This window comes from Netta rufina (genome assembly GCF_964035555.1).
Source record: "Netta rufina genome assembly, chromosome: 3".
Taxonomy (NCBI): Eukaryota; Metazoa; Chordata; class Aves; order Anseriformes; family Anatidae; genus Netta; species Netta rufina.
The window spans coordinates 34,307,502-34,333,783 of record NC_140125.1 but is presented as its reverse complement, the minus strand read 5'-3'; the positions used below and the strand labels follow the sequence as shown (position 1 = coordinate 34,333,783).

General features: G+C 36.7%; 1 protein-coding gene across 1 annotated transcript in view; it reads right to left on the bottom strand.

The window, feature by feature from the left end:
- LTBP1 (latent transforming growth factor beta binding protein 1) overlaps positions 1–26,282 on the bottom strand; it is a gene marked incomplete at both ends in the record, with an annotated part of 200,785 nt that overhangs the window by 47,585 nt on the left and 126,918 nt on the right. The window contains 10 exons of the mRNA XM_084283576.1: positions 1,797–1,919; positions 4,019–4,141; positions 9,063–9,182; positions 12,728–12,850; positions 13,596–13,721; positions 14,849–14,974; positions 20,601–20,699; positions 21,323–21,422; positions 22,424–22,446; positions 24,472–24,705. Of these exons, the coding sequence (XP_084139702.1) occupies positions 1,797–1,919; positions 4,019–4,141; positions 9,063–9,182; positions 12,728–12,850; positions 13,596–13,721; positions 14,849–14,974; positions 20,601–20,699; positions 21,323–21,422; positions 22,424–22,446; positions 24,472–24,705 (1,197 nt within the window). The remainder of the gene's footprint in view (positions 1–1,796; positions 1,920–4,018; positions 4,142–9,062; positions 9,183–12,727; positions 12,851–13,595; positions 13,722–14,848; positions 14,975–20,600; positions 20,700–21,322; positions 21,423–22,423; positions 22,447–24,471; positions 24,706–26,282) is intronic.

Here is a 26,282-nt window from a genome sequence, read left to right as displayed (position 1 = left end):
TATGCGTCCCTCGCTCCCATCCTATCCCTCTCAGCTATGCACAAAGGAAATAAAGAAGACTGTTTCTTGCCGAAGGCTGACAGGCTAAAAAGTCATAAATTAAACTGAAGCAATAAAAAATAACCATCACACATCAGGGATAAAGAAAGTCTAACAGAAGAACAGCAAAGTACTAGCACAAGCTGTTTGAAGAAATATTTGGAATCTCATCTGTTGAAGTCTGTTAAGAGGAGATGAGATGAGTATCTGTCAGGAATGACACCACACAGTCTGTTCTGTCTTTAGGAGGCGGACTTGACCTTGATTGGACCAAGAATCTTTGATTCTTGACAGTGTATCTCCGCATCTGTCACAACTCACGAACATGTGAAGCCAAGCAAAAACAAAATTCTTTGACACAAGTTTCTAGTGCCTTGCATCGTCAGCCACATTTCTTGAAGCTGATGCAAGTGATACTGGTATTCACCAGGAATGCTGAGATGATCTTAAGTTCTTCTGTGACTATATTCTCCAAACAGATCAGTACCGAAGAGATTATAAGATATCCTTATTGCCTCGTTGGTGAGTACTTCAAGATATGTTGTCACTCATTAAATGTGGACAATCCCATACCATCAGCACTGATAAAGTCTGGTCTGATATCACAGGTTTGTCTTGAGAAGACAGCACTGTGTCACAGCTTGGGGGAATTGCTCTTTTGCCTGAATCAATTGAAGAGGAGGATTCCTGACATATTGCTCTGGGTGAGAGGGTGATCATGCACGCAGCACTCCTGTTAGGTTATCTCCTAGAGTGCTGTGTGCATGATAACCTAACAGCAGAACACACAGTGGGGAGAACAACAGTAAGGAGTTCTGTCTTTTCCATGGTATTAGCAGCTACAGAAAGCAAACCAGAGACCAGAAAGTTTATTTATGCTAATACCACACCTACAGTAACAGCCTAATTGAGAGTTTTTTCCTCTAGGGTGGGAGATAAGGAAACACCTGAGGTAGAATAGTTTCTGGAGCTCACTTATGAGAAACCTCACATGCTCAGGATTGACTGTGAGTAGCGCAGCAAAAGGCTATACGACATGATATGATACAACAATGGAGAAAAGGGAGCAGGTTTGAAATAATTCATTAGAAAAAAGTATCTGCTTGCCAATTACTGGACATTAAGCTGTTCTACTTGAGAGATAATAGAATGTGGCTGTTTAGTATAACATAGCATTTCTCCCTAAATTTGGTATAGATCTTTCACCTCTTTTGTTTTTAAAAACTCAGTACACAGATTGCTTTCTGAGACACTTAAAGCTGTGAGCTCCACCAGATCCCCTCAAAGCTCATCTTATACTGCGTATTTTCTCTTGCCAGTGCACATGGGGGATTCAAGCTTCCCCAAACCAGCTGAATAAGTTTTCTCTTAGCAGGATCCCGTATGAACAGAGTATGCTGGCAGAAGCTTTTGTAATACAGAACCAACGTAGAGCTCTGCAACAGAATTTGAGCAACAAGATTTGGAAAAGCTTAAGTGTTTTGGGTAACAATGTCAACTGCTCTTTCAGTCTTACTGTTGGGAAATACACATGCTGATTTCTTGTATGTGAAAAGATGACAGGCACTATTTCTAAGAAACAATAAATATGTGGCTGTGCAGGAGGGGACTGTTGAACAATTCAGAGTAAGGTTCTGCAAAAGAAAGAGGAGCAATATGTCTTTCTACCCCAGTTGCAAAAGACTTCACGCCTACAGCTGAAATACACAAGATCTTATTGAAAAAAAAGAATCAGTAGCTTAAGTCCACAAGCTTACCTTCACACTGATCTCCAGTAGAAGATAATGTGTAACCTTGGTTACAAACACATCTAAAAGACCCTTCTGTGTTCCTGCAGTGCCCCTTCACACAAAGTGATCTGTGCTGGCATTCATCTATATCTGTAGCAGAAAAGACAGTGATAATATAACACATCTGAAAATACAGATTACTGAGCAAATAGTGCAAAAAACGTATTTGAACAAAACAGCGAAGGAGAGTGTCAATATGAAGTACTGTTTCTCTTGGTCTTATATTTATTAACAAATGCAGACAGTCAACATAATGCGTAAAAATATATGAAATTGCAGATTGGCTGTTTTCCTCAAGGTGACTGCATTCACAATTCGCTCCCATAGTGTCAATATCCATCAATACACAAACAGGTACCCACAGACAGGCACACTGCTTGTGAATTCTTTTTGTTTCTCCGTATCTGGCAAAGGTAACAAGCTAGCTGCTCCAGTGAGTCAGCAAAACCCACAAAATACTTTCCAGCAGGATCACCAGCTTTTAACAGGGTATGGTTTTCAGATACACACCGACAGGCTGTTCTCCTATTCAGCTGTACATTGACTCTCCTTTAAATACTCGCCTTGTAACAGTATTAATCCTCTAAGTATAGGGAAACGTCTCTTTGCTTCCACAACTACTGTTAATCCCTCAGTGCTTCAGTTCTCATAAACCGGGGTCAGCCTGGGTTACCAGATGGACTTGAACACTGAACTTAAATTTTCATATGAAAATGTCAAAATAGTGGAGGGGAGCAGCACTTTGAATTCAGAACACAGCACATCCTCTATGAGCTAGGAAACCTGTTTTCACTCTCTTACTTATAAAAAGTCTGTGAAGAAACTGTAATTAAATCTATATGGCAGGTTGTTAGTCACTTCTAGGATTTAGGCACGGCTGCATGTTGTTCTGAAAATATACTGCAATTCAAACAGGAGAAAGTTACTCAGTGAGTTTTTTCTGGTCTGTGTTATGGCTATGTAGTCTGACCTCTTGAATAATGGTCCCTTGTGACCAGAGAAGTTTTGAATTTAAGGATCACCGAATTCTGTGGGGCTGCATGAGGTATCTGGGCACGTGTACGGATCCTGACTTTAGAAGGGTGCACTTTAAGAAGAACTGTCTGCACATGCCAGCACAGTTTGGCAAAGGCTCTTTTCCATGAAAGGCTCAGAGGAAGCAGTCAAACTTTGTCTACATACTTTCCCCAGGACTGGTCTGCTCTGTGTCCTGGACAGCACATTTAACTCACTCAAGCCACTTAACGTACAGTGATGTTTTGTTTCAAATTTCCTGACAAAGTTAAATGAATGATTATTTAGTTTTATTGTATTATTTTAGCTCTCAGAAGGCTGAATGTGTTTAGTGCTATATGCAGACACTTATGGGAAGGGAATATAAAGAAGAAAAACAGCTGAAAAGAAACTCAGGTTTCTGTGTGCTTCCGCAGCTTGGAGACATTATCCCAGATTTTCACTTCTGGTGGACAGGTTGCAAGGAGTCCCTAATGCCTGCTGTTCAAGGAGGAGAGAGATACTCATACTTCATATATGCACTCTGTGCTCTCTCTCAGACTGCTGTGCTCTGGCTCCATAGCCAATTTTGTTCCACTGGAGCAGTACCGATGGGAATTTTATATGTGGAAGAAATGCAGGACCTGACACGCTGGAGATGTATCTCCAATGCAGGTACTTGTTCATAGAAATATGATACCACACTCATTTTCTACTAAGTATCTTGCTTGAAAAGCAGCAATACCAAAGCAGGCATCAGCTCAGCATTTAACTGACACTACTGAGTTCCAAGAGAACGTAGCCTGGGTTTTGTGATTTCACTCCCTTACATGAAAGAAAAAAAGATGAAAAGAAATGCGAATGCCACACTAAAAGGTTAAGACAGCAAAAGCCACTGTCTCCAAACCTCGAAAATGACAGAAATGTCAAGCATTTTGCAGAAATTCCAATCAAGTAACATAAATATTACTAAACATTGTTGATTGGCTTTATAACCCCAGATGTTTTATAACAAATCACAAAATGTATAATGTGACTATGTAAGCCATAAAATAGAAAAACACATTCTTCTTACATTTTTGGTAATTTAGCCTCAGTGTTGTACTTTTGTTGTCTCCATGAGGAAGAATACTATTAGATGAGAAATGTTATCTAGAAGTGCAACCTTACAGAATTTTAATCATATTCCTTCCTACCTTCACACTGATCCTCTGATGCAGAGAGTTTGAAACCTTGGCCACAAATACATCTGAAAGACCCCTCAGTATTTTCACAACGTCCATGTGTACAGAGATTGCCATACTGACATTCATTTATATCTGTGAATACAAACAAAGCATAAATGTATAATTAACTTGGTTACAAATATCTCTCAGGTGGGTGTGGGAACTGATTTAAGTTCTGTCATAAGCATAATTACAACCAGCTTTCCTGTCTTTTTGGCCTTGTCAATCCCGTAGCAATTCTGATTAAAAAAAAAAAAAAAGAGAAATAAGGATTTGAATTTGAGCTGGCCTGTGCTCAAAGTATACTCACAACCCACATGACTAAAACAATGCTTTAATCCTAGTACTGTAGTTCAGGTTAACAAATCTCGTTTGTTTTTTTTTTAATAGTGTTTGTACTATGAACTGTGTGTCTACATCATCCTTACTTAAATAAGATCATTTTTGCCCAAATGGCTTAAACCACTGTGAGAAAAGAGATAGAAAGAGTAGAGTAGAGTAAAAAAGAGGTCAGCACGTGCTGGCACACTCATTCTTGCATTGCATAGATTTACTCTTAGGAAGTATACGTAACTACGACAAAAGCACAAGCAGCTGCCAATACCTTGTAACCATCATCACTAATCCTTCTGCTATTGCAAGAAACAATCCAGATAACCCCAGATGCAAACACAGCTCAAGCTGGCAGGGCTGTGTTGGAAACCGTTCTCACCAAAATCACTTTTGAAACATTTGCTCGTCACAGCTCCCACCTGCTGCCTCTGCTCATTTACCTGGAGTGAGGGAACAGGAAGGTTCTCCTTGGAGCAAGTTCTGAACTCAACCACACTTTTCTGCTGTTGAATTTTTGCTGTTTTTTAAAGCTAGGTCAATTAACGTACAACACTTAAGAGTTCTCCAGTGCATAGATAAAGAGCATATACAAAACATGCGCATGTTGCACATTACTAGACAATGTTTTTGAAATGCACTTAAGGGAGGCAGGTTCTAAAAGACATAGCTAACACATGAGGAATTTCAAGAGGATTTCTGTACTTCATGCAGATCACTCGTAAGGCTAGTCTATACAGGCAACAAAGAACTCAACTAAGACTTTATAACTAAAGTTTTAGAAGCAAAACCTCTCAATTCAGTTGCAAGCCAACCTTTATTCACAGGCAGATTCAAAAAGAACTTTTGTTTTCCCTTTTAACTATTGCACAGATGCATTTTCATCTTTCTCTGAAAGGAGAATATTAACTAGATGGACCACTCCGTTTAGTCAACATGAAAATTGCTGTGTTACTACTTAATCATTTCCAGGTATTCCTTCTGAATGCAATTTGTAGAAAAGGACAAACAAACAATAAAAACAAATAAATAACAACTTTCTTATAAACCCAGGCAGAATTAATTCAGAATTCTAAACTAATTTGAGGGTATAGCTAACAGGAAGCAGGTGCCCCTGCTTCTATGAAAAAAGCCCCTGCTTCTATGAAAAAAAAAAAAAGTATTTTTTCAGCTCTACTGAGACAGAAAAAAATTAAACCTTATTTGCTTTTATGTCAGAAATCATATTACTTTCAATTATACTGTCTTTTGCCACCACAAAGCACACAAAATCTGTCAACATAAAGTAAAACAACTGATTGAGGCACTCAAGCTATTTAGGCAGCTGTAGAACAGGGAGAGATGGAAAGATTAAAAACCTTTAATTCATCTCATAGCTCTTATTAGCTATTCTGAATATCTGCAGCGAGTATTTTCCTTACATTTATTTACCACTCATAGCTCTCCACATGCTACTGTATAACCTGACTTTTGACAAAGCCCATACATGCTCAGACATAAATGAAACCACCATTATTATCCATATTTCAAATGATCTGCCTCTGTCAATAAAGCCCCTTTGTTAGAGGCTGTCTAAGAATACGAAGTGGCCTCCGCGCTGATGACAGCACAGATCTGCAGGTCTTCTGCTATGGCAGTTCAGTAGGCAATACTACTTCCATCCTTCTGCAAGACTAATTTCTAAGACTCCTTCCTACCATTTCAAAATGACCTCACTGAACAAAATGGAAAACACAGAGCACCTAACTCAGCAGTTAGGCACACAAACTAATAACAAACCTGCTTCTTACAGATTGCTTGTCACCTGCTTTTCTCAAAGCTACTTGAAAACAAAGTTTTCAAGTATATATTCAAGTATATAATTTCTGGTTTTTAGGTGGGACCAAAAGATCAATATACTTCCCCATAAAACCAGCAAAAAAGCCAGGAACAGAATCTAGGTCTTCTAAGATGAAGTCCAGAGCTGTACCTGATTCTATCAAGTTCTTTGCAGCAGGGCTAGGAGTGTATGGATCAGCTCTGCTGGCCTCTGTACTAATTTTGAAACCTCTTGACCAGATTCCTAACACTTTGCAAGCAGAATATTCTTAGTTAACTGTGTAGCTGCAAAATTCACCACAGTAATAACAATGAGGATGGAGTGGTCTAGAAATTTTTGTAAGCCTTTTTTATTATTTTTCCATTTATTCATTAATACACAGAAGTGTGCTCTAAATTCAGATACTATTTATTTTCATTATATGTCATGATATATTACTGTATTAGAATGTATGTATTTGGAGAGAGAATAATTAAAAAAATAGGGATTGTATGTAAACTTAAGAATAATTATTTCAAATACTCCCTGCACAACACAAACACATGATGGGATCTTGGACAGTAGCAGCAATTGCAAGACAGTAAGGAGGCAGGGTGTGCTGGTGTCATTTTAATTTCTTCCACTATGTATCTCACACTGGACACTCCTAATTAAACTGCAGTTAAGTATATTCTATGTAAGTCTGAAGTGATAGACTTGCCTTCATTAAATGACAGTTGGTATGTTCCTGGATTTAAATCCTGCAAGGCTAAAATATAAACATCACTAAAGACCTGTAGAATTTTTACGCTATACTTTCTAGGGCATCAAGTGCCAGCAGAGGAATGAGCTGAGGTAAAAAACACTGAAAACAGCCCTGGGGAAAAACAGCAGAGCTTCAACTGACCTAAACTAATAGCAGAAACAACTGAGTTTATGGAACAATGGACTTAAATACCCATCATAGATAACTTGGCATATATTTTCCTTTGCAGTGTATTTAAATGATACCATATTGGAAAGCTGTAAGACAAACTCTGTCTGCATTACATTTTCTAAAATGCATATGGCTCATCTCCAACATGATGTAAGTCTAGGATAAACAGAAAATGAAGACTGATCACATCACTAATGATGTGAGTGAGATGTCTAGGCTTAGAACATTCCACAAAACAAAGGGAAACTATATGCAGTGATACAAGGAAAAGAAGCATCTACATCTTGGAACAAATACTTATCCCTTACATGAATTAGATTTGTTTGTAAATCTGAGCAAAGCAATGATTTCTTGCCTCTCAATTCTACTCCTACTAATTTGGTTAACAAAAATGGCCCAAGTGAAAGGTATACCATGGAATTTTCAACAAGGCTGTTTTCACAAATAGGCATAGATATCAAAATTGGTATCAGAAAAGAACACAAAATGAAGGTAAGTTTACCTTAAAAAAAATAAATAAAAGGAAATCTTTGAATGTTTGTAACAGAATGAATGTGCCATATTCCTTGCAAGGACTGCAGGAATCCAGGTAGGTGGGAAGAAGCAAAAGCAATATGTATCAACAAATGTGTGCTTAGAGAAACACATCAATTTCTTTTAAACATTTTATAGCTTGATATAACTCAATTAAAACCTATGAAATAACCTGAGAAATACTTTCCTGCACAGTAAGTCAGATTATAAAACCAAATAATGCAGCTAGGGCATGCTGATAAATTGTTACAGAGGGATGTTCAGACAAAAATGCTGTGCTACAATATGCCTTTATTGGCCAACAGAGTGATTGAAAAGATGAAATCTGTACAACTAGAACAGTGGTGGGTTCTGACAGCCACACCACACGTATTTCAGGTGCTTCACAGCAACCTAGCTCTAGTCTTGCTGCAAAGATCAAAAGCCCGTTTGTGGTTGGAGCACAGTAGATGCCCACCTCCCAGTGTTATTTTAATTCTCTCAGACTGCTTCATGAGCTGAAACAAATCACAGCAATGGGGAGCAATTAGGAAATCAACTGTTGAAGTACATTGCCAATCTGAACTACAATAATAATGAAAAGACTACCTATGTAGGATATTATCATTCTAAGTTTAAGTAACATGGTTACTCAAACAACTGTCACAAATTATAGTGCACATGTGTATATGCACACAGAGCAGACAGGAGTACTCACTACAGACAGATATTCCGCAACTGAGGTCAAATTCAATTTTCTGGCAGTACCACAGGAAATAACACTCAAAATTGCAGAAGATTTCATTTCTTTTTGTGTATTAATTCACTCTTTCCTATTTATCTCAAATAGCTAAAAATTAATTTGAAAAAAATAATCTATTAAAAACAAATAGAAAAAAAACAATGTGAAAAAATCTGTCCTAAAAAAAAATAAACGAAAGCAAGAAAGACAAGCTGTTAAAAGATGTGCTGAATAACACAAGATTTGCTGGAAGTACAGATAATTAAGGTATTACTAACAAGTGCTATGAGTGAACTCCCATATCCTGTTGAAAAGCCTGCCAGTCACAGTGATGTGTTAGCACTCTCATGACCTTTCTATTTGTAAAATACCTCCAAAAAATGGCTTAATAGCATTTCACTGATGATACATTCCTTTCAGACCTGTATTTTCTATTTCATTTTTTGAAACTAAAATTGTATGATTTACAGTCTAGATTTAATGTTCTAAAACTAAAATTATATTTCCTCATTCATCCCATGTCTGAGAACTTAAAATAATTTCAAATTCAATTTCTCTTATTTTCAATTATTATTGAATGAAATGGGGAACCATGGCACAAGTGCTATCATCAGGTTTTAACATCGATGGAATAGGAAATACAGCATCTTGGAACAAGAACTATAACCAGAGATACAAACAGTACTGAACATACCATGGCACTGTCCATTCCAGCCTCTGAATCCCACTCTGCAAGGAATGCACTGGTAAGAGCCAGGAGCATTAACACACTGTGCATCTGGACAAGTCGTTGGGGTCGTGCATTCATCAATGTCTTCAAACGAGAAGATAAAAGAAAATATAGGTCAAAACTGTAACAGAACACTGAACAATAAGCCAACTGAGTTCAAGTTATACTCATAAATTTAAAGAGTTATGTACTTTCTGTAAGATACGCAGAAAGGTACAAGTTAGTATAGGTTTGTACCAGTGAAGGGGCATCTATGAGAAATAAATTAGACCACAGTGCATGCAACAGAATCTGAATTTTCTGTTATACTGCCACTCCTTGGTAGCATACTTGGTAGTATAGCATACAGGAGATCAGATTTCTGGCTTAGATGTGAATAAATACCATTGTTGGTGTCACCCTTCTACCATGTCGAAATGTCCTCAGGTACCTACCTCCTATTGTCTGTCTCAGGAGTGTTTGTAAGTGCACTGCTGTAACAACAAAATTACTGGCTTCTCAATGCAAAGAGAAATTTGGTAGTCTCCTATCCCCTAGAGTTATGCAGAAAAGTAGTATGGGAACTATGAATTTAATTGTGTGAATGGTAATTTTATCAAGTTGCTTATAGGAAATAGGGAATTAATTATGTCTGAAAGAAGGCACAGGCAACATATTCATCTCTGTGAGGCTGGCAGCGTTTAGGGTGACAGAGGGACTTGTTGCATCATGAGAGATTGCAGTTTACCCATGACAAAGCACCAAGATAGGTCCTGAAAAGCTCAAATATCTCATGATCAGGCTCTGAGCATCTACCAATAACTTCTTATCCTGCACTGAAGAAAATTCCAATACAACCAATATTTTCAATCTAAAAGAGACTACATACAAAAATTGTCATTCAAAGACATGCTGCTGTTGAGTGACCACTGATAATGGAATTAAAATTGCATGGGCAGCCTCAATCTAGCCTGCTTGCAGACTTGAATATCATTTTATGACATGGTCTGTAATGGTACAACAACTATAGTATTTTCTACCTAAGATTTGCTTCACACAGTGCATGCAGCTAATGAAATATTCAGAGCCTAAGTTATCTCTAACCCCAGCTCCCTAAGTTAACATCTCTTCACTGCTCCACACATAGATGTTGTGTCTTCAGCAGTTAAGGACTTGCTACTCCACCACAGAGAGTGTTAAGGGTAGCAATTTACTCCTAGTTTTGGGAACAAGCTTCACAGAGGGAAAATTGCACCCCAACACTTGTACTTTAACTGGCTAATGCTCCAACCTTCAGAGAATTGGACATCCCATGTGCAAACTAGACACTGGATCTGTGCAAATCACATTTTTGCATAGAATCATGACAATCCAGCAGAGTACTTTGTCATAAAAACAGCAGCGGGCCTCCTGAGCCTCTACAATGCAGCCCTGCAAATGCTTCTCAGTGAAATAGCTGTGAGATTTTTAAAATTTATTAAGTAACAAACAACCTTCCTCTGAAACCTGCTCTCAGAACTGCCTGGACTGTATTCACCTTGAAAACACCCAACATGAATTATGCATTTTGTACAGGCATTTGCAGTCAAAATAAAGTCTAAATGCTGCAAAGCTTAAACAAATCACCAGAAGTTTTTGCAGGAATAATTAATTGTAAAAATAATTAATTGTATGTAATAACGTTTCACTATGCCTGTAACATTGTTCTACATGAATAATGAATTTAGCAAGAAGAACATGTATGCAGTCTTTATTTCTCCCCAGCTGGGCCCACAACACAGCTTGTGTGCATATAGCTTGAAGGCAGAATTATGACAGGGTGAGGAAATGTAAATGAACAGTGTATATTGTGTGCAGCTTGGAGGATTCTTACCTTTGTTTTTGGAGTGTGGAGGAGGTGGAAAGGAGTTATCTGTGGAATTTGGAATCTGTCAGTAGTGTGACTATAATGTGTAGGTGTAATGACATGGTGAAATGATTCCCTGAATGTGTCATTTCCTTGGTTTGATGGATTTAGTGTAGGAGGGTTTTTCCCCAAAGCAACCTTAAATAACTTTCAGCAGAAAATGTGATTATAGATATTACATATTTTTAAGCTAAACAATAGAGAACTACACCACACTATTTAAAATACAAGCTAATAAGAAATTTGATGCACTGTGATATTATGATTTTCAGAGTCCAATACATTCCTGACTGACAGAGAAAATTTGCAAAAGCAGTTGTAAGAGTAGAGTTTGTAAAGCATTTGTTAAACAGAAAAAAAAAAAAAGTCTGAGTAGAAAGAGGAATGTCTTAGCAGTGCTCAGAGCAACAAATACACCCACAGCAGCTTTATATTGATCATTTGTTAGGCAACCTAACATGTTAGCAATTTTATTCTGTCATAAGTACCTTAGAAAAATGCATGTAATGTACAAAACTATGTTTAAAAATAAATAGCTACCTGTGGTTTTTAGTTCACAATTCCTTTTGACAATGAAAAAAGAACAACAAAATAGGCAAAAATGGCACACTGGAAAATAACGTGTAGTTTTAAAGGTAAGACATCATAGGATCTCCTGCAACATGAAATATCTGCTAGGTATATATTTCCAAACAAGAAAAAGAAAGAGGAAAGGGGAAAATGGAAAAGAGAAAAGTTCATTTTATCATTTGCTGCTTGCTCTTTTTATTTATGTATTTATTTATTTATTATTTTTATTAGGAAAAACAATGGATCCTTTTGGAAACAAAAGACTTTGTAAAGTGGACAGGTAAGGAGGGAATAGTAATAAAGTTAACAGATTCCGATTCAGATCGATAACAGATTAATTAATTAATTATAATTAATATTTTATTAATTATAACTAATATAATTAATTAAAATTAATTGATCATAATTAATTAATTAATCATTAATTAATTAATAACAGATTAAAGCTAAATAATATGAATTGAATTACAGCTGCACAAATCAAATAACTGAAAAGGTTGGAGAGTACTCAAAAGGTTTCTTGTTTAAGATTGCTCCCTCTGAGAATTCTCCCTTTGCAGCTCAAGCCTCTGTGCAGAGCCTCCTTTGAACAGCAGGCAATGTTAATCTTTCCAAACAGTGGTAACATTTGGCACTTTTTGTGATATGAATAAATTTTAACTTCACTTTGTTGTCCCAGACACACTGCAGATAAAACAACCAATATCCTTCTGAACATTCTGTCATTTTTAGCTGCTGTACGTGGGGAAGTTAAATGACCTGAAGGCAAATTAAGTGAAGAAATGTGATAGAAATCCAACAGTAAGATTAAGATAGAGATATTATCAATGGAAATAGGCAGAGTGGAATGGGGAAAGGAACTCTGAACACAATAGGTATAAAACTACTGTGCCAAGAGATTCCATCTGAAAAGAAACAGCAAATGGAGATGGAAATTACTTAAAAGAAATGTATCAAGTAGAAAAATAATAAGCATGCAAATTCACTGTGGCATAGCTTTAATATGTCTAATGCCCAGCTTTCTTTAAAAACAAACAGGTGTAAAGTTTACTGCTCAGATCAGAAACAGCAGTCCATAAGAAAACAGTCATCATGAAGAAATGGCTCCTCCTATTGCAGTTGTTTGGTTTGGCAACCATTACTGTGTTACTACCGGTGAAGAGTCCAAGCTTACCTTCACATTCCCCTCTCCTGTTCATTTGGTAGCCACTATCACAATATTCACACCTATACGAGCCAACAGTATTTATACAGAAGCCTTCCCCACAAGTATGAGGTCTTGAACATTCATCAAAATCTGCAGAGATGAAAAAGAGAAGTTAAGAGAAACTGTTCCACCACAAAATTACCAAATGCATCTCCCCTACCCTTTTCTTTAATTGAACAAATAAAAAAGCTCAAATTTTCAAGCTGTTTGTAAGCCACAGCCTTAAAGCACTTCTTATTGAGCAGTTTCATCTTTACTCCATTCCATGTGATTGGAGAATAAAGTCTAGAAACAATCAGGCTGTAGAGAGAGGTACAGTGAGTGCCTCTGTGGTTGCAAGCACATTGCTCGCCACTGAGTGCATGCTGTGCTCAAGGCAGCGCTAACCTAAAGAAGATCATAGCTTCTTCAATCTGTTTCTGTTACTATGTAAAGTCCATGGATGTTTGCAGCTATGCTTAAAAATATGGTTTGTAACAGCAGCTAGAGATTGAAAGTGTTCTGAATATTTGGATTTCCCACCACAGAAAGTATTTTTGCTAAATGGTAGTTTTCCTAAACAAATACAATACTGAAAAAATTACTGTTTTTCAACAAATGATCGTTTTGAAAAGTAGGAGAAACCACTCACATACTTTCCTCTCCACAATACCTGGTGAGAGACAGTTAAAACACTTCCAGACATCAGACCAGTACCAATGACATTTAGGAAAAAAGCTGAAAAGGGGACTTCGGTGGTGGGGGTGGGGGTGGGGTGGGGGGAGGGTTGGGTAAAAATACAAAAATGAATCAAGAAACCTATTTTTATTTTTTTATAAAGTAGAGCAGCAATTACCAACGCAGTCAGTTCCATCTTCACTGGCCATGAATCCAGCTTGGCAAATACATAGGAAACTTCCTTCTGTATTTTCACAGCGTCCAAGGGAACAGAGATGAGGTGTCTGATTACACTCATTAATATCTATAAAAGAAATAAAAATGTAAGACTGTAGAATAACATATTTAGTTGTGATTCTTTTTGTTCATTCTGTGCCATGCTTTTGAAAGGACTGATCTTGTAATTATTTTAACTATTTGAAAAAGTATATGCACTCCTCACCCTTAAAGCTTCAAAAAAGATGCATTAAATAGTTTTGGTTGGAAAAAAATGCTCTTATTGGCATAGACTATATGAATATTGCATTGGCCTGAAGAATGTGACATGATTACTATTCAAATCATTACCCTGAGTGTAAGCTGAGCACAAGCTGCAAGCACAGTACATTAATACAATTTGTATGAAATAGGAGGCTTTTAAGTTGCTATTTGGCTATGTATATGAATGCAAATTATTATTATTTTTTTTATATGGTAGTCGCACCTGATAGTCTGTGCATCAATTTGAAGTTACTGAATTTTAGGTAGTGTGAAAAGTTGATAGTATATAGTCTTGAAACGTGATATAAAGTCTTTCTGATCCAAGTTACAGAGGAACCAGCATACTCTGAATCAAGGAAAGGGATTGATAGGCTGCTTCCAGATCTGAAATGGCTTATTCAGAGCCCGTCTGGGCTTTGAGCGGACAAAGATCTCACTTATAGATCTCTTAATGTGCTTCTGGGATGCTTACAGTATTCTCTTTTTTTCCAGCAAGCAGTTGAAAGGAAAGGCCTAACAAAGTGACTGGATTTAGTTCAGCTGCAGAGCTGGTAGCTGGTCAAATTGTTCTCCGAAACAGGCATAACTTCTGTCATTCTTTCTCCAAACAGAAGTGTATTTCTTCCTAGCAGTCTGACAATTTTAGATACCTAATACAAAACCAAGAAGAAATGGTCTGTCTAATCACTTTTTCTCTCATCTCACAAAGGGAATGGCTTTCATTCAACTTTAATTAAATTTACATTCAGTTCTGAGTGGTGAAAGGCTATATCGGAGACAAGCTGGCAAATTTTATTTGACATACAAAAACGAGCTTCTGTGTAGTTTGGAAACATCCAGTAGAGGAATCAGCTCCTGACGGCTCTGTAGCATATTCCTCCTGATCAGATTCTACATTTCAAACATTTCATAATGTGACTATTTTAAAGTTTTGAAAGCATCCATTCATACCAGAGCATTTTGTCTGCTGATCATTAAGTTTGTATCCCTCGTAGCAGATGCATGTGTATCCCACAGGCAAATTAACGCAGTGTCCTGCTCCACAGATATCAGGATTAACTGTGCACTCGTTGATTTCTAAGCAAACAAAACAAAGTTTAACATTAAACTCTCCCACATAGTTGTTTATGTGCACAATATTCTGTAATCCAAGTAAAAATTGGGCCTGAAAGCGACTGTAAGTTTGTAAATCCTGTATTTCTGCAATAGATAATTTATCTGGAAGATCCAGAAACCATCTAGGCTTTTCCTAGTGACATATTGTCATGTCCCATTCAAAATCTGTAAGTGAGTACATAAAAAAATAAAGTTAAATAAAAGCAATCTAAAATAAAAAATATATACAATTTAATCTTTGCAGCAAAGGTTATGAAAATAACTGTGGTAGGTTTCTGAGTATTTTTACAGAATACACATCAGCTACAGCTTGCATTTATTTTGTATGATAAGGTGATTCAGATAGGGCAGCATTGGATGCTAAGTCCTTAGAGTTGTTTTAGAAATTCTCAAAGTATGTATGTTGCTGCAAAGAATAGTAATGAATATATTTGGTTGCAAATTAAATTAAGGTTACATAGCAGCATGAAATGGTAACTTCTTAAGAAGAAGCTATAATTTGTAGAGAAGAATAATTTATTCAGACTATTTAGAAACAGATTACATTTAAATTAAACTAATTCTGAAGGTGCAGAATTAAGGCATTCAAAACCACTTCAATTAACTATATTCAGTTTATATTACCCAATTTAGGATCTTATTTTGCAAATCTTACCTCACTTGCATTTACTACATGTATGTCATATAGCTGAACATTTGAAACTGTATCTGAACAACAGATTATTTTATTTAATAATTATTATATTACATAATAACCTAATTAATTTCCTTCACAGAACATAGCAATTTGTAGTTCCACTCTTTTTCCTGAGGAAACAAAACACAACAGAACATGGAAAGCTACCATTTTTTCTCAACTGATGTTAGTTCACAACAGTGTAGTAACCTGTGTAGTAACCTCCTCCCCCCATAAGGGAGCAGGGAGCAGACTGTCAGAAGGGGCAAAGTCACAGCAGTGCTGACTTCCAAGTTCTCATTGACCATTACTAATTAGTAAAGCTTTCATATGGGATTGACAAACTAGAGGTAATTGAAGGAGGCAGCTCAATGCTTGCAGAAGGACAGGATAATTTCTCCGTTCTTTCCATACATTCATACATGGGGACAGAACTGTACCTCCAACAGCAGGGTGATTCAGACCCTGTATATGTCATGTACAACTCAAACATCCAAACTGGCTGTGCCTTCATGAAAGAATGCCATCTTCTAAGAGATAAATTTTTACTAAAACGTGCAATGTCACTCTGTAAATGCAAATCAAGGAACTACATGGTAGATATGTCTACCATATACAATATTGCATCTTAAAGTACTTACCTGGACATTGCAATTACTTCAAAACCTGTGTTAATTCTGAGACTAGCCAATCTGACACTGCAATGCTCTCACGTATATATAGTACATTGACTTTTTTGTTTTCAAATTTATAGCAAGTGAAATTTTCAGGCCCTTTGGACACAGAACCACAAATCAGACAAGTTTCAGCTATGACAGCAGTATTAATTGCATTTCTGTTATTTTTACTTCTTGACACATGGATGTATGTAGAAAAGACAACTTTAATACACCAAAAAAGAAGAAACAAAAATGTTTAAAAGAATGCTTCAAAATAGATCTTACAGTAACTCTGCATCTGCTTTATGTTGATCAACATCCCATGAAGTTTACACCCCTGAAAGACCATAGTCATGTACACTTCTCATACACAGTAGACTGTGTGCACTGTCTACAGACCTCACTTGTGGACAGGAATGTACAAGGGAGTGGTTGTCAAGCTAATGTAGAAAAAACATTAAAAACAAACAAACAAACAAAAAACACCACAGTTCTTTTATTATGGGAAGTAAGATAACTTATATAATGGGAAAACACCTAAAATTCTCATTTATCAATTGCATTTTTAAACTTAAAAACATTCTACCATGCTAAATTCTTAGTTTAAAGCATCTTTCACTACTTTTCCTATTATACCATTCAAGGTATTGACTGTCCAGAAGTAAACCTTTCAAAGCACACTTATCATATACTATATATTTACAACATGTTCTGTGTTAAGGGTGAGATGAATGAATACCTTTGAAATCCTTCTGGAAAGGGTGGATCATGAATTTGTTTCAGAAAGGTTTTATCTATGAATAACCTGATGTGCTTTTTTTTTTTTTTATTTTCCCAATAAGGATATTGGAGGTGTACGTAGCATCTATTAAGATAACCCACAAATATTTTGATTTTGAATACGAAAAATAGAAATGTAGAGTGAAAAATTATTATGGAACCTGTTTGATGAGCCACCTTTTCGTTTCCTAATAAATAGGTATTATTTCCTAGTATATAAATACTGCATTGTCCAAATATACGTTGTAAATATGAAAGGGCAAAATGAAATTTCAACACAGGACTCAAGCTCTACAATTTTTTTAGGACTTAAAAGAAAATATAAAATCCAGAAATATTGTGTAGACACAAGAGGCAACAAAGCACAGGATTTCCATAACAAAAATAGAAAGAGTGGCTCAGAAGAAATGTAAGACTGAAGTCTTGAAGTAAAAAAGTACAGAACTCATTTAAATGAAAATGTAAAACAGATTTGTGAAAGGCACAAAGGAAAGCACACAATCATGGGCTCAGCCTTCTAGGTAACGTTTGCCAAGGGCAGTCAGAAAAGCAACTCTTGTAACTCATCTCAAATCTAATCTACTTACACTGTATGAAGATTTATTCTCTGCAAACAGGAGACTTTCATTTCTTAAGAGACAGAATTAGGGCTGAAAATAGGCAGTTATTCACTTGGATGCCTTCAAAAAAGACTGGAGTTCTTTAAAACACAACAGCACAGGGCATTCTCCTGAAGAACTAAGTTCTAGGTTTATTCCCTGGTAATCTCAGAGATAAAAGGTGCAGTCTCAGGCATTGCACTGATCTCAAAGAGCTAAAGCAGAAAATTCAGGAGGAATATTTTCTCTCACGCACAAAATATGAAATATCTACTGACGTGGCAGGAGTCAAATTCCTCAAGCAAATCAGATGCGTTGCAGAGATTTGTCAGTTTCCCATAAACAAAACAAGTTTTAGGACTTATATGTTCAGTACACCATTTGGAACATACTGCTTGCCTTTGAGAGGGTATGCAGAAGGGGACGTGGAAGTACTTCACAAGGCAGTCTAGATAACAAAATGTCTAGAGGGTAAACACGTATGTTGATGTCATGGTAGCTGGGAACAACACTGATATACAATCACAGGGATAACTACAGATTGTATCAGATCCTACAGGAAGAAAAGCTTCAGAATTCTCCATAAGCCTTAGTGGGCTAAGCCAACTGTCAGACAACTGGAATCAGTTACTCCCAATGCAAGTATATTACAAGGGGAGGAACAGTCTATGCTCCTAGTACTCAGATAAAACACTATGTACAGAGACACAAAGATAAAACAGGAATGCAGAGACAGCGGAGCACGCTGAACTAGATCAGCATGCTCTCACATGATTATGAAGTTCAAACGACCTATATATTAAAATATCTGCTCAAGGGCTAAAATGGGCTCGAATGCCAGAGCATGAAAGTTCACAGGTCTGGAGCAAACAGAGATATGAAGACCAGTACTGCAATATATCTGACTGAAATGGAACAATTTTTCCACATGTGCTCCAGAATTAGCACTGTGAAAGGTACTGATATAAAAACATAGAACCATCTTTAATTTACAGGACAAAAATAGCAGCAGAAAAAATTATGCACAGACAAAGACAATGGAGGCCATGATTATGGCAGTACAAATTTTCCTACGCACTTGCTGTTTCAAAGTTAATGCCTTTCAACTTTATGCCACAGATCACTCAGTTGAGCATCGTGAGAAAAGAAACTTAAAATATACAGAGATTACTGAACTACAAAACTACGACATAATTCTTTGAATAGCCCAGAATCTCTCACACTGGCAAGCACTTTCTGGCATAAAAAATGGATGAGAAAAATGCTACAGTTATATAAGCTGTAATTTTACTGTGGAGAAATCATCTCCCATCCATGTATGTCACACATGAAATTCTAGGAATTTCCACAGAAGATCTTAAGTGGATTGCTTTAAAAAAAAAAAAAGTTTTTTCCTGACTTATCATAATTGCAATTTTAAAATGCAGTGAACCTCTGAAGGACAGCATTAGCTGCACAGACAAGACAAAAGATTTCAAAAGGAAGGCCCTCATTCACACAGCTTTCATGTGTGGAAAAAACGAGTACAGAGAGAAAGAAAAAGCTGGAATTTTGAAGGAACAGTCAGTCTGCTTGCTTCTGCTTCAATTCCAGCAGAATCACATCAGAAATAATACTCTTCAGTTTCAAAGAGAAAGGATCTTTGTAATTCACTTTACTTGTGAGAGTTTCTGCTCCAGATATCCAAAATGGTTTGTGATGCTTTCTAACAGCTGCTTTCTGTGTCAAGAGATAAAATGGGGATAATAACATGACTTTTAGTTCACCTATAATCCTACTTTGCCACTGCCAAAAATGACTTCTACCACAGTTTTCTAGAAGGGAGACAGACTGTGGGTGAAACTCATCATCCATCATCCCATCTGGAGTCTGGCATAATCTCTCCGTCTTGCTGTTGCTGTCTTGACTTGGAATTTATTTAGTCCACAACCCTTGATTTAGTAGCTCAGAATACAGTAGGATATTGCTTTTCAGCGTTTCTTTCACCCAGATCACTCAACACCTCCACTGATAACTAATGTTTGTTATATTCTCTACCTGCAGAGGCCTCTTCGTGGTCATGAAGGAAAAAAAAAAAAAAAAAAGTATAATCTTCCTCTATCCCATTTCCCTGTCTTTCACATTTTTTACCGCTGCTCCCTTGGACAACATAACAGTCAACTTTGCTACTTCATCCACTGTCTCTTCTATTTAGCTGCTGCTGACTGCTTTTCTGACAGCACAGCTTGCATCAGGGTGTTCCTTTTGTCTTGTCTCTATTTGAAACGCTCCCCTTCAACAGCATTCCTAGTCTGTATTCTAGCAGAGACTACATCCACGAGACTGAACTGTACCTGTTCTGCTTGATAGCATTCACTTCACTGACTGTTCAGTCTTAACTTACTGCTATTTTCCGAATTGTGGTAGTGCCTAGAAACTCCAGTTATAAAACAGAGGCCCTCTGAATTAGGCATTTTGAATGCACCAAAACAGTGTTGTGCATCTTTTTAAACCATTGAAAATACTATGCATATTCGTCTTTGCAATTCACATAACAAAACTGCATATTTGTCTTTGCAATTCACAACTATTGGACTTCAATTCCAAATCGGGTAATCTGAGGTAGAATGACTCATTTTTGATTCTACCATTTATTTGTGGGCACAAAAATGGCAGGTACATCCTGGGAACGTCCAGTCCTGGCTCTGGTAAGAGTACACTCATTCCTGTGTTTTTCTGTACTCTCTTTCTACCTTTCCACAGAGTACTCCTTTCTGTCCACAGCAATACTCTCTTGGCTATTCTAATTCTGAAGTAATGTGGAACAAGTTACAGTGTCAGGAATTCACAGTCATTTTTTAACTTATTTTAGTACTAAAAAGGAAGTACAATACCTGTAACTTGAGTAGGTGCAATTACTTGACTTGCACTTGAAGTAGAGACTTCAGGAGCAACTTCAACAGGCAGAGGAGGAGATGTTTTCTCAATCACTACTGTGTGACATGGAATGGAAATCAATTGCATCAAAAAAAAACAAACAAAAACAAAGCAACAACAAACAACAACAACAAAAACACAACAAAACCAAACAGCTCAAAGCATCCACACATGATACTGATCTAGCCAGACTATGGAGCTTTTCACTAGTTTATTCTGCTTAGATCTGTAGTAGAGAAAAAAAAGCAGTATGATTGGATTTTCCATCATTTTACCACTTCTGAGAAAAATGAAATGCTGAAGAAAGCAAGAAAAATAGTAACATTTCTGCATCTAAAGCTATGCATAAATCTACAAGAAGGCACCTTTGTAAAGCTTCCTATTGAATGGATTATAAAGGCTTCAACTCTGCTGGCATTAAAATTCTTATGTACGTACTCCAGGATATCACTTTTGTCTATAATGTATCTTTGCTTTACATGACTTACATGTCACCCAACCAATGGCAACCTCTCAATTCCTCCCACCTCAGATTTTTTTTTTTTTTTTTTCTGCTCATGGAAAAATTGCTCATTAAACTGCAGTCATTTTTTTCATTAATCTGTTACCATTGCTATCTTTCCACTCTTTGAAGAGTTGCAAACACTTTCTGTGTGTCAGAACAGACAGAACAAGTTACCTGGAAACTGTGGATGCAGGTTAATTGTTGAAATTCCAGGAGAGAGCTGGGGCTGTCCAGGCTCTACGATTTGCTTTTCTTGATCGAGTGAAACTAATTCCTAAAAGAATAATTAGAAATTCACATTCTGAAAGCATTGTTTTAATTTGGCTATCATAACAACCCACAAACTCTTGGCTTGAGAAACTGCTAACATTCTCCCATGAGTGGTTTCATATAGGAGATCATTAATCATTAGCAATTTAAGCATGAAAGAACACAGAATACTATTTTTAAACAATGTCATACAATTCAACATTGATTTTATTTGAAGGAGCCATTTCATGGAGCTTCTTGGCTTTGTCACTCCATAGCTCTCCCATCGTCTGGTCTTTTAATTGCTTAGAAACAGTATTTAGCTGCAGTACAGGCTCACACAAGTATATAGTCACATGTCTGTAAGTCTTTGAACACTGTGAAAAGTTCTCTCTTAGCTATTGCACTGAATGCCTTATTTTCATAAGCGTTAGATGCTTGTCAGACTTCAGGAAAATTAAATGAAGCACAGCTGCAGTTACTCCCAGTAAATCCTGTTATCTTGCATGGAGATGATCAAAAACCTCCAGAATGGAGGAATTAAAACAGATAAGCACCTGCTCTTCTCCACTGAATATACACCAAAATATTTTTTGGTGAATATACACCAAAAAACTACGGAAACCAAATAAGGCATTAATATGAGTCTCTTAAGCAGGTGTTGCAAATAGTCTTTAAAGCTTCATACTGTTTCACTCCAACTCATTTTCTCTAGCTGTCAGTACCAGTGGATCTCCCTTCATACTGTCTGCAATTTCAAATATCGTCCTTAAAATAAAGGCTCTAGAATTGGATAGAACAATACAGCACTAGATCCTTTACCAATACCAAAGGGAGATTAATTTCTATCTGCCTGTTTTTGTATATAATAACAACATGAACTCTTTTTGCCTCAGGATTTGCACTGTAAGTCCACAGTGAGTTGTTTGTTCCTCATGAACCCTAAACCCTTTCCAGAGTTACCAAAGCACATCTTGTACACATGACCTGCAGTCTAATTCCTTGATATAGCACATTATGTTTTACCTGATCAGGGGCTGCAGTTGCCACTAAAACCAGAAAGAAAAAAGAAAATTAATCAGTCTTCACATAACACTTATTTACACATTTAATTTAAAACTACTATCACATCAGAAAATGGTTGTTGCCATCAAAGAAAGCTTTCAGATTCTGACCTTATCCCAAAATCATGTAAACTTGAAGTAGTGTTCCTGACAAAAATGTAAAAGCTAACCTGAAACCATACTAGGATTCCATGCACCAATCAATGCTTATCATTATTTACTTTAATAGTCACCTTTCTTACAGGTTTCTAATCTTCTTCCTTTGAAACAATTCAAGAAACTCACTGGTTAACAACTTACTAACTGATTAAACTCCTAAAATTCCTTCCGCAGAATATCATCACCCGCATTTATGTTAAAGGTAAATTAATATCCTAACGGTATATAATTAACCTTTTTTATTATTTATTTACTGTTAAAAAAGGCTTAAAATTTGCATTTTATTTATGCAAGAAAAAGTATTTTTGTTTTGTTTTTCCCACAAAAATTATTATTATTTTTCCCCCAGGAAGGAGGGGTAGAAATTTCATACAGGCTTTCATTTTCCACCACAGTTTGCATTTTTTAATTTGTCTTTTACAGATGGAAATCTATATATTCCTGTAAAATCTTGTAGGAATGTCTTTCTTTTAAAAATCAACATTTTCCACAGAAGAGAAATTGAAAAAAAAAAATCTCTCTTCTCCCTTTCTCACTTCAGTTTCTTTAGTATTAGCAGGGGGGCTGATTAGATCTAATAAAATTTTTAAAATTCAAAATTCTATCATATCAAAAAATGGAATATAAAATTCAAACATTTATGAGTGTCATTACTGACTTAGAGCAAGCATTTGTAAAGGTAGTTGTTTGTTTTTTTAAACTAAAAGTTTTTTTCTTCAGTTTCCCTGTGTTCTAAGATTTACCAGAACGTGGCAACCCTTCTAATTACTCAACTGATATTTTAGTAAATGACATACCACTTTGTAACACAGAAAAACCCAAAGGTTTATGTGAGATAATATAAACCTGCATTGACTACAGGTATATTTGAATGGGTTATTTTCTCACACGATTCAGTTTAGCTCTATTTTTGTTTTGAAAGCCAAACTAGAGTATTAATTTTAACAAGAAAGTAACCCACATCGCACAGAATTCTGCGAAGTCTGCTGACTGAAACTCTTCCTAATAACAGCCAGACATATGTATTATAGGCACTACTGGGAAACAGCTTGCAATGCATTCAGTATCATTACTGAATTTTGGGTATCAAAATTCAAAAAAAAATTGAATTTTGAATTTCAGTATCATTACTGAAGGTTCTTCAGGAACATACACAACATATATCTGCTTGCCTACAGTTAGATCATGCCAAGTTTACTGGCAATGCATCTACAATAGCCCTGCTTTCAGCTTGTCTTTGTTTCTGCATTTGTTTTAAACTCAGGACAACTGCAGCTGCTAAAAGTTCTTTGAGGGGGTTGTAGAAAACCACACGAAGCCTTGGAGAAATACTGTAGAGGAATCAACCGATTATTAAACAGCCCAGCATAGGGGGGGCTGATCTGGCATGGTCCAGCTGAGGGAGTGCACAGCTGCAGGGATGAAACCAGACCACAAGCTAGTGAAGGACACCCACATCAGGTCGTGCTAATCTACAGAGCGTGTAGAAGGAAGATGCTGATAACCCCTTCATCCCTACAACCCCACATACTAGTAAATCAAAGCCTGAGTTGGACCCTTTGTTGTATTTCAGAAACATCTTCATAAAAGTTTTTACTATTTCTTATCATAAAAATTAATCAGGCTAAAGCATTTTGTCTCTCTCCATGGTGTTCTCTGCGTCTGCTAGGAGCTATACATGTACGTCAAACTTCAGAAATACAGCATGTAACACAATATGCTCTGTGACATGGACTGCTCTTCTGTGGGAAGTGACTCCTCTTTGTGTTGTACACAGCTACTGTGCAAAGAAACATACCATCGAAGACACATGCACAGAAATATAGAAAGACTAAATTTTCCCACTCTCACCTTCTTGCACAGCCATCTCAGGCTCACTTTTCTGTGAGAAGGTCAGTGCCTCCACTGGCTCTTCCTTTGCTGGGAGAGGTGGAGGAGAAGTACCTTTAGCAACAGGTTGAGTAATCGGGGTCTTGCCAATGACAGGTGGCTGTACTCTAACTGCAGGGTGATGATATAGCTTGTTTCTGTGAGGGCCAGAAACCGTATAACCCATTCCACCAGGGCAGATTTCCTTAAAAGCAGCTAGATTTGGGATGGGAAAATATTCCTTTTAGGAGTCTAAAAGTGCAATATGTTGACATAGTGGAAAATATAATTAAAACCACTAATAAATTTCATCTGCTATTGTATACACATTTTTATAAAAGATATTTAGACAAACTATGCATTGCATACTATATGACTGAACATTCTCTCAAAAGCACGTTCTGCCTGAAGGTTTCCCTGAAGTTTAACATCTTTGTTCAGTTATGTTTACTCTATATGATCTATCAAGATCAATTCTTTTTTATTAATCCTCTTCACACAGTATATCCTTGCTAAGTACAAATTTAAATATGCAAATTGTCATCATCATTTACATTGTGTAAGGAATGAAATTTACTATTTCTATCATTTCCTTTTTGTAGAAACCAAAGAAGAAAGTCTCACCACCCCTGCACTAGAAGAGCAGAACAATATCAATCAGAAACAACATTCATTCACAGGATCCCATTTGACTACACCAGAGGTCTCATACCAGCCCTGATGCAAATTCTACTGAACAAAGTCCTTCCAAAGACCTTAATGAGCTGGATAAAAGCAAGATGGGGTTCATAAAAAAAAAAAAAAAAAAAAAAAAAAAAATCAACACTGGAAGAGAAAGGAAATAATCTCATTTGTAAGGGAAATAATCTCATTTAGAAGGCTGCTACATTAAAAGGTAATGAAAGTCAGGCAGCAGCACCTGCTCTGATTTCTGTAGCTGCTCTACATGAGCATCAGTCTTTGCAGTCTGGAATAAAAAAGAAACACAGATCAGCCTTCGTTCTCATCAAAGACAATAACTATACTGTCATGGACAGGGGGCCTTCAGAATTCTTGAGGGGGCAGGGCTTCATTGTCCTCATTGCTCTAGGTAAAGCTATGTCAGGATGAAATATCTCACAAGTGCCTAATGGGATATCTTATAGCTTCTTAAGAGACGTGCAGAGTGGGACATCGGTAGGTTCACCAAATTCTGCTATGAAAACACATCAACGTTCTCAAACGAGTTAGCGTCTAAACTAAAACCATAAAATACTAACTACAGATACCCCACAAATGAAGTCATTGAATTATACATTAGAGATTTTCTGCTATAGATACTACACTTCTTGGAGTGTGTTCAGATGGTGCCTTAGTAATAGAGAAGACGAAGGGTGAAATTGATTGACTGGATTCAGATCAACAAAATAGTTTTTAATGGAAAATGCTAATATCAAAACTTGCCACAAAAACACCCAATTGAGGGTAAGAAATCTGGTCCCTTCAGATGCATACCCAGGATGTAGGAAATCTTCACGTGGGTCATATTCTCTCAAATGCAGAATGTGAGCCTTGTTCTAAGATAGCTCACGGAAGTGTTCTCAACAGCTGCGTATGTATCTCAAATTTCTTAGTCTTTCAGAGCTGATCTACTTCATACTACTTTAAAAGCTATCAGAGAGAGAGATGTTGACTCTTTCATCCAATGACTTAAATTAACATGGGATGCTGCAGTAAATACATTACCCCATTCTGGAATATCCCACTTTCACACATTTTTCATTGAAAACTCTGAAAGATCATTATGAATTTAA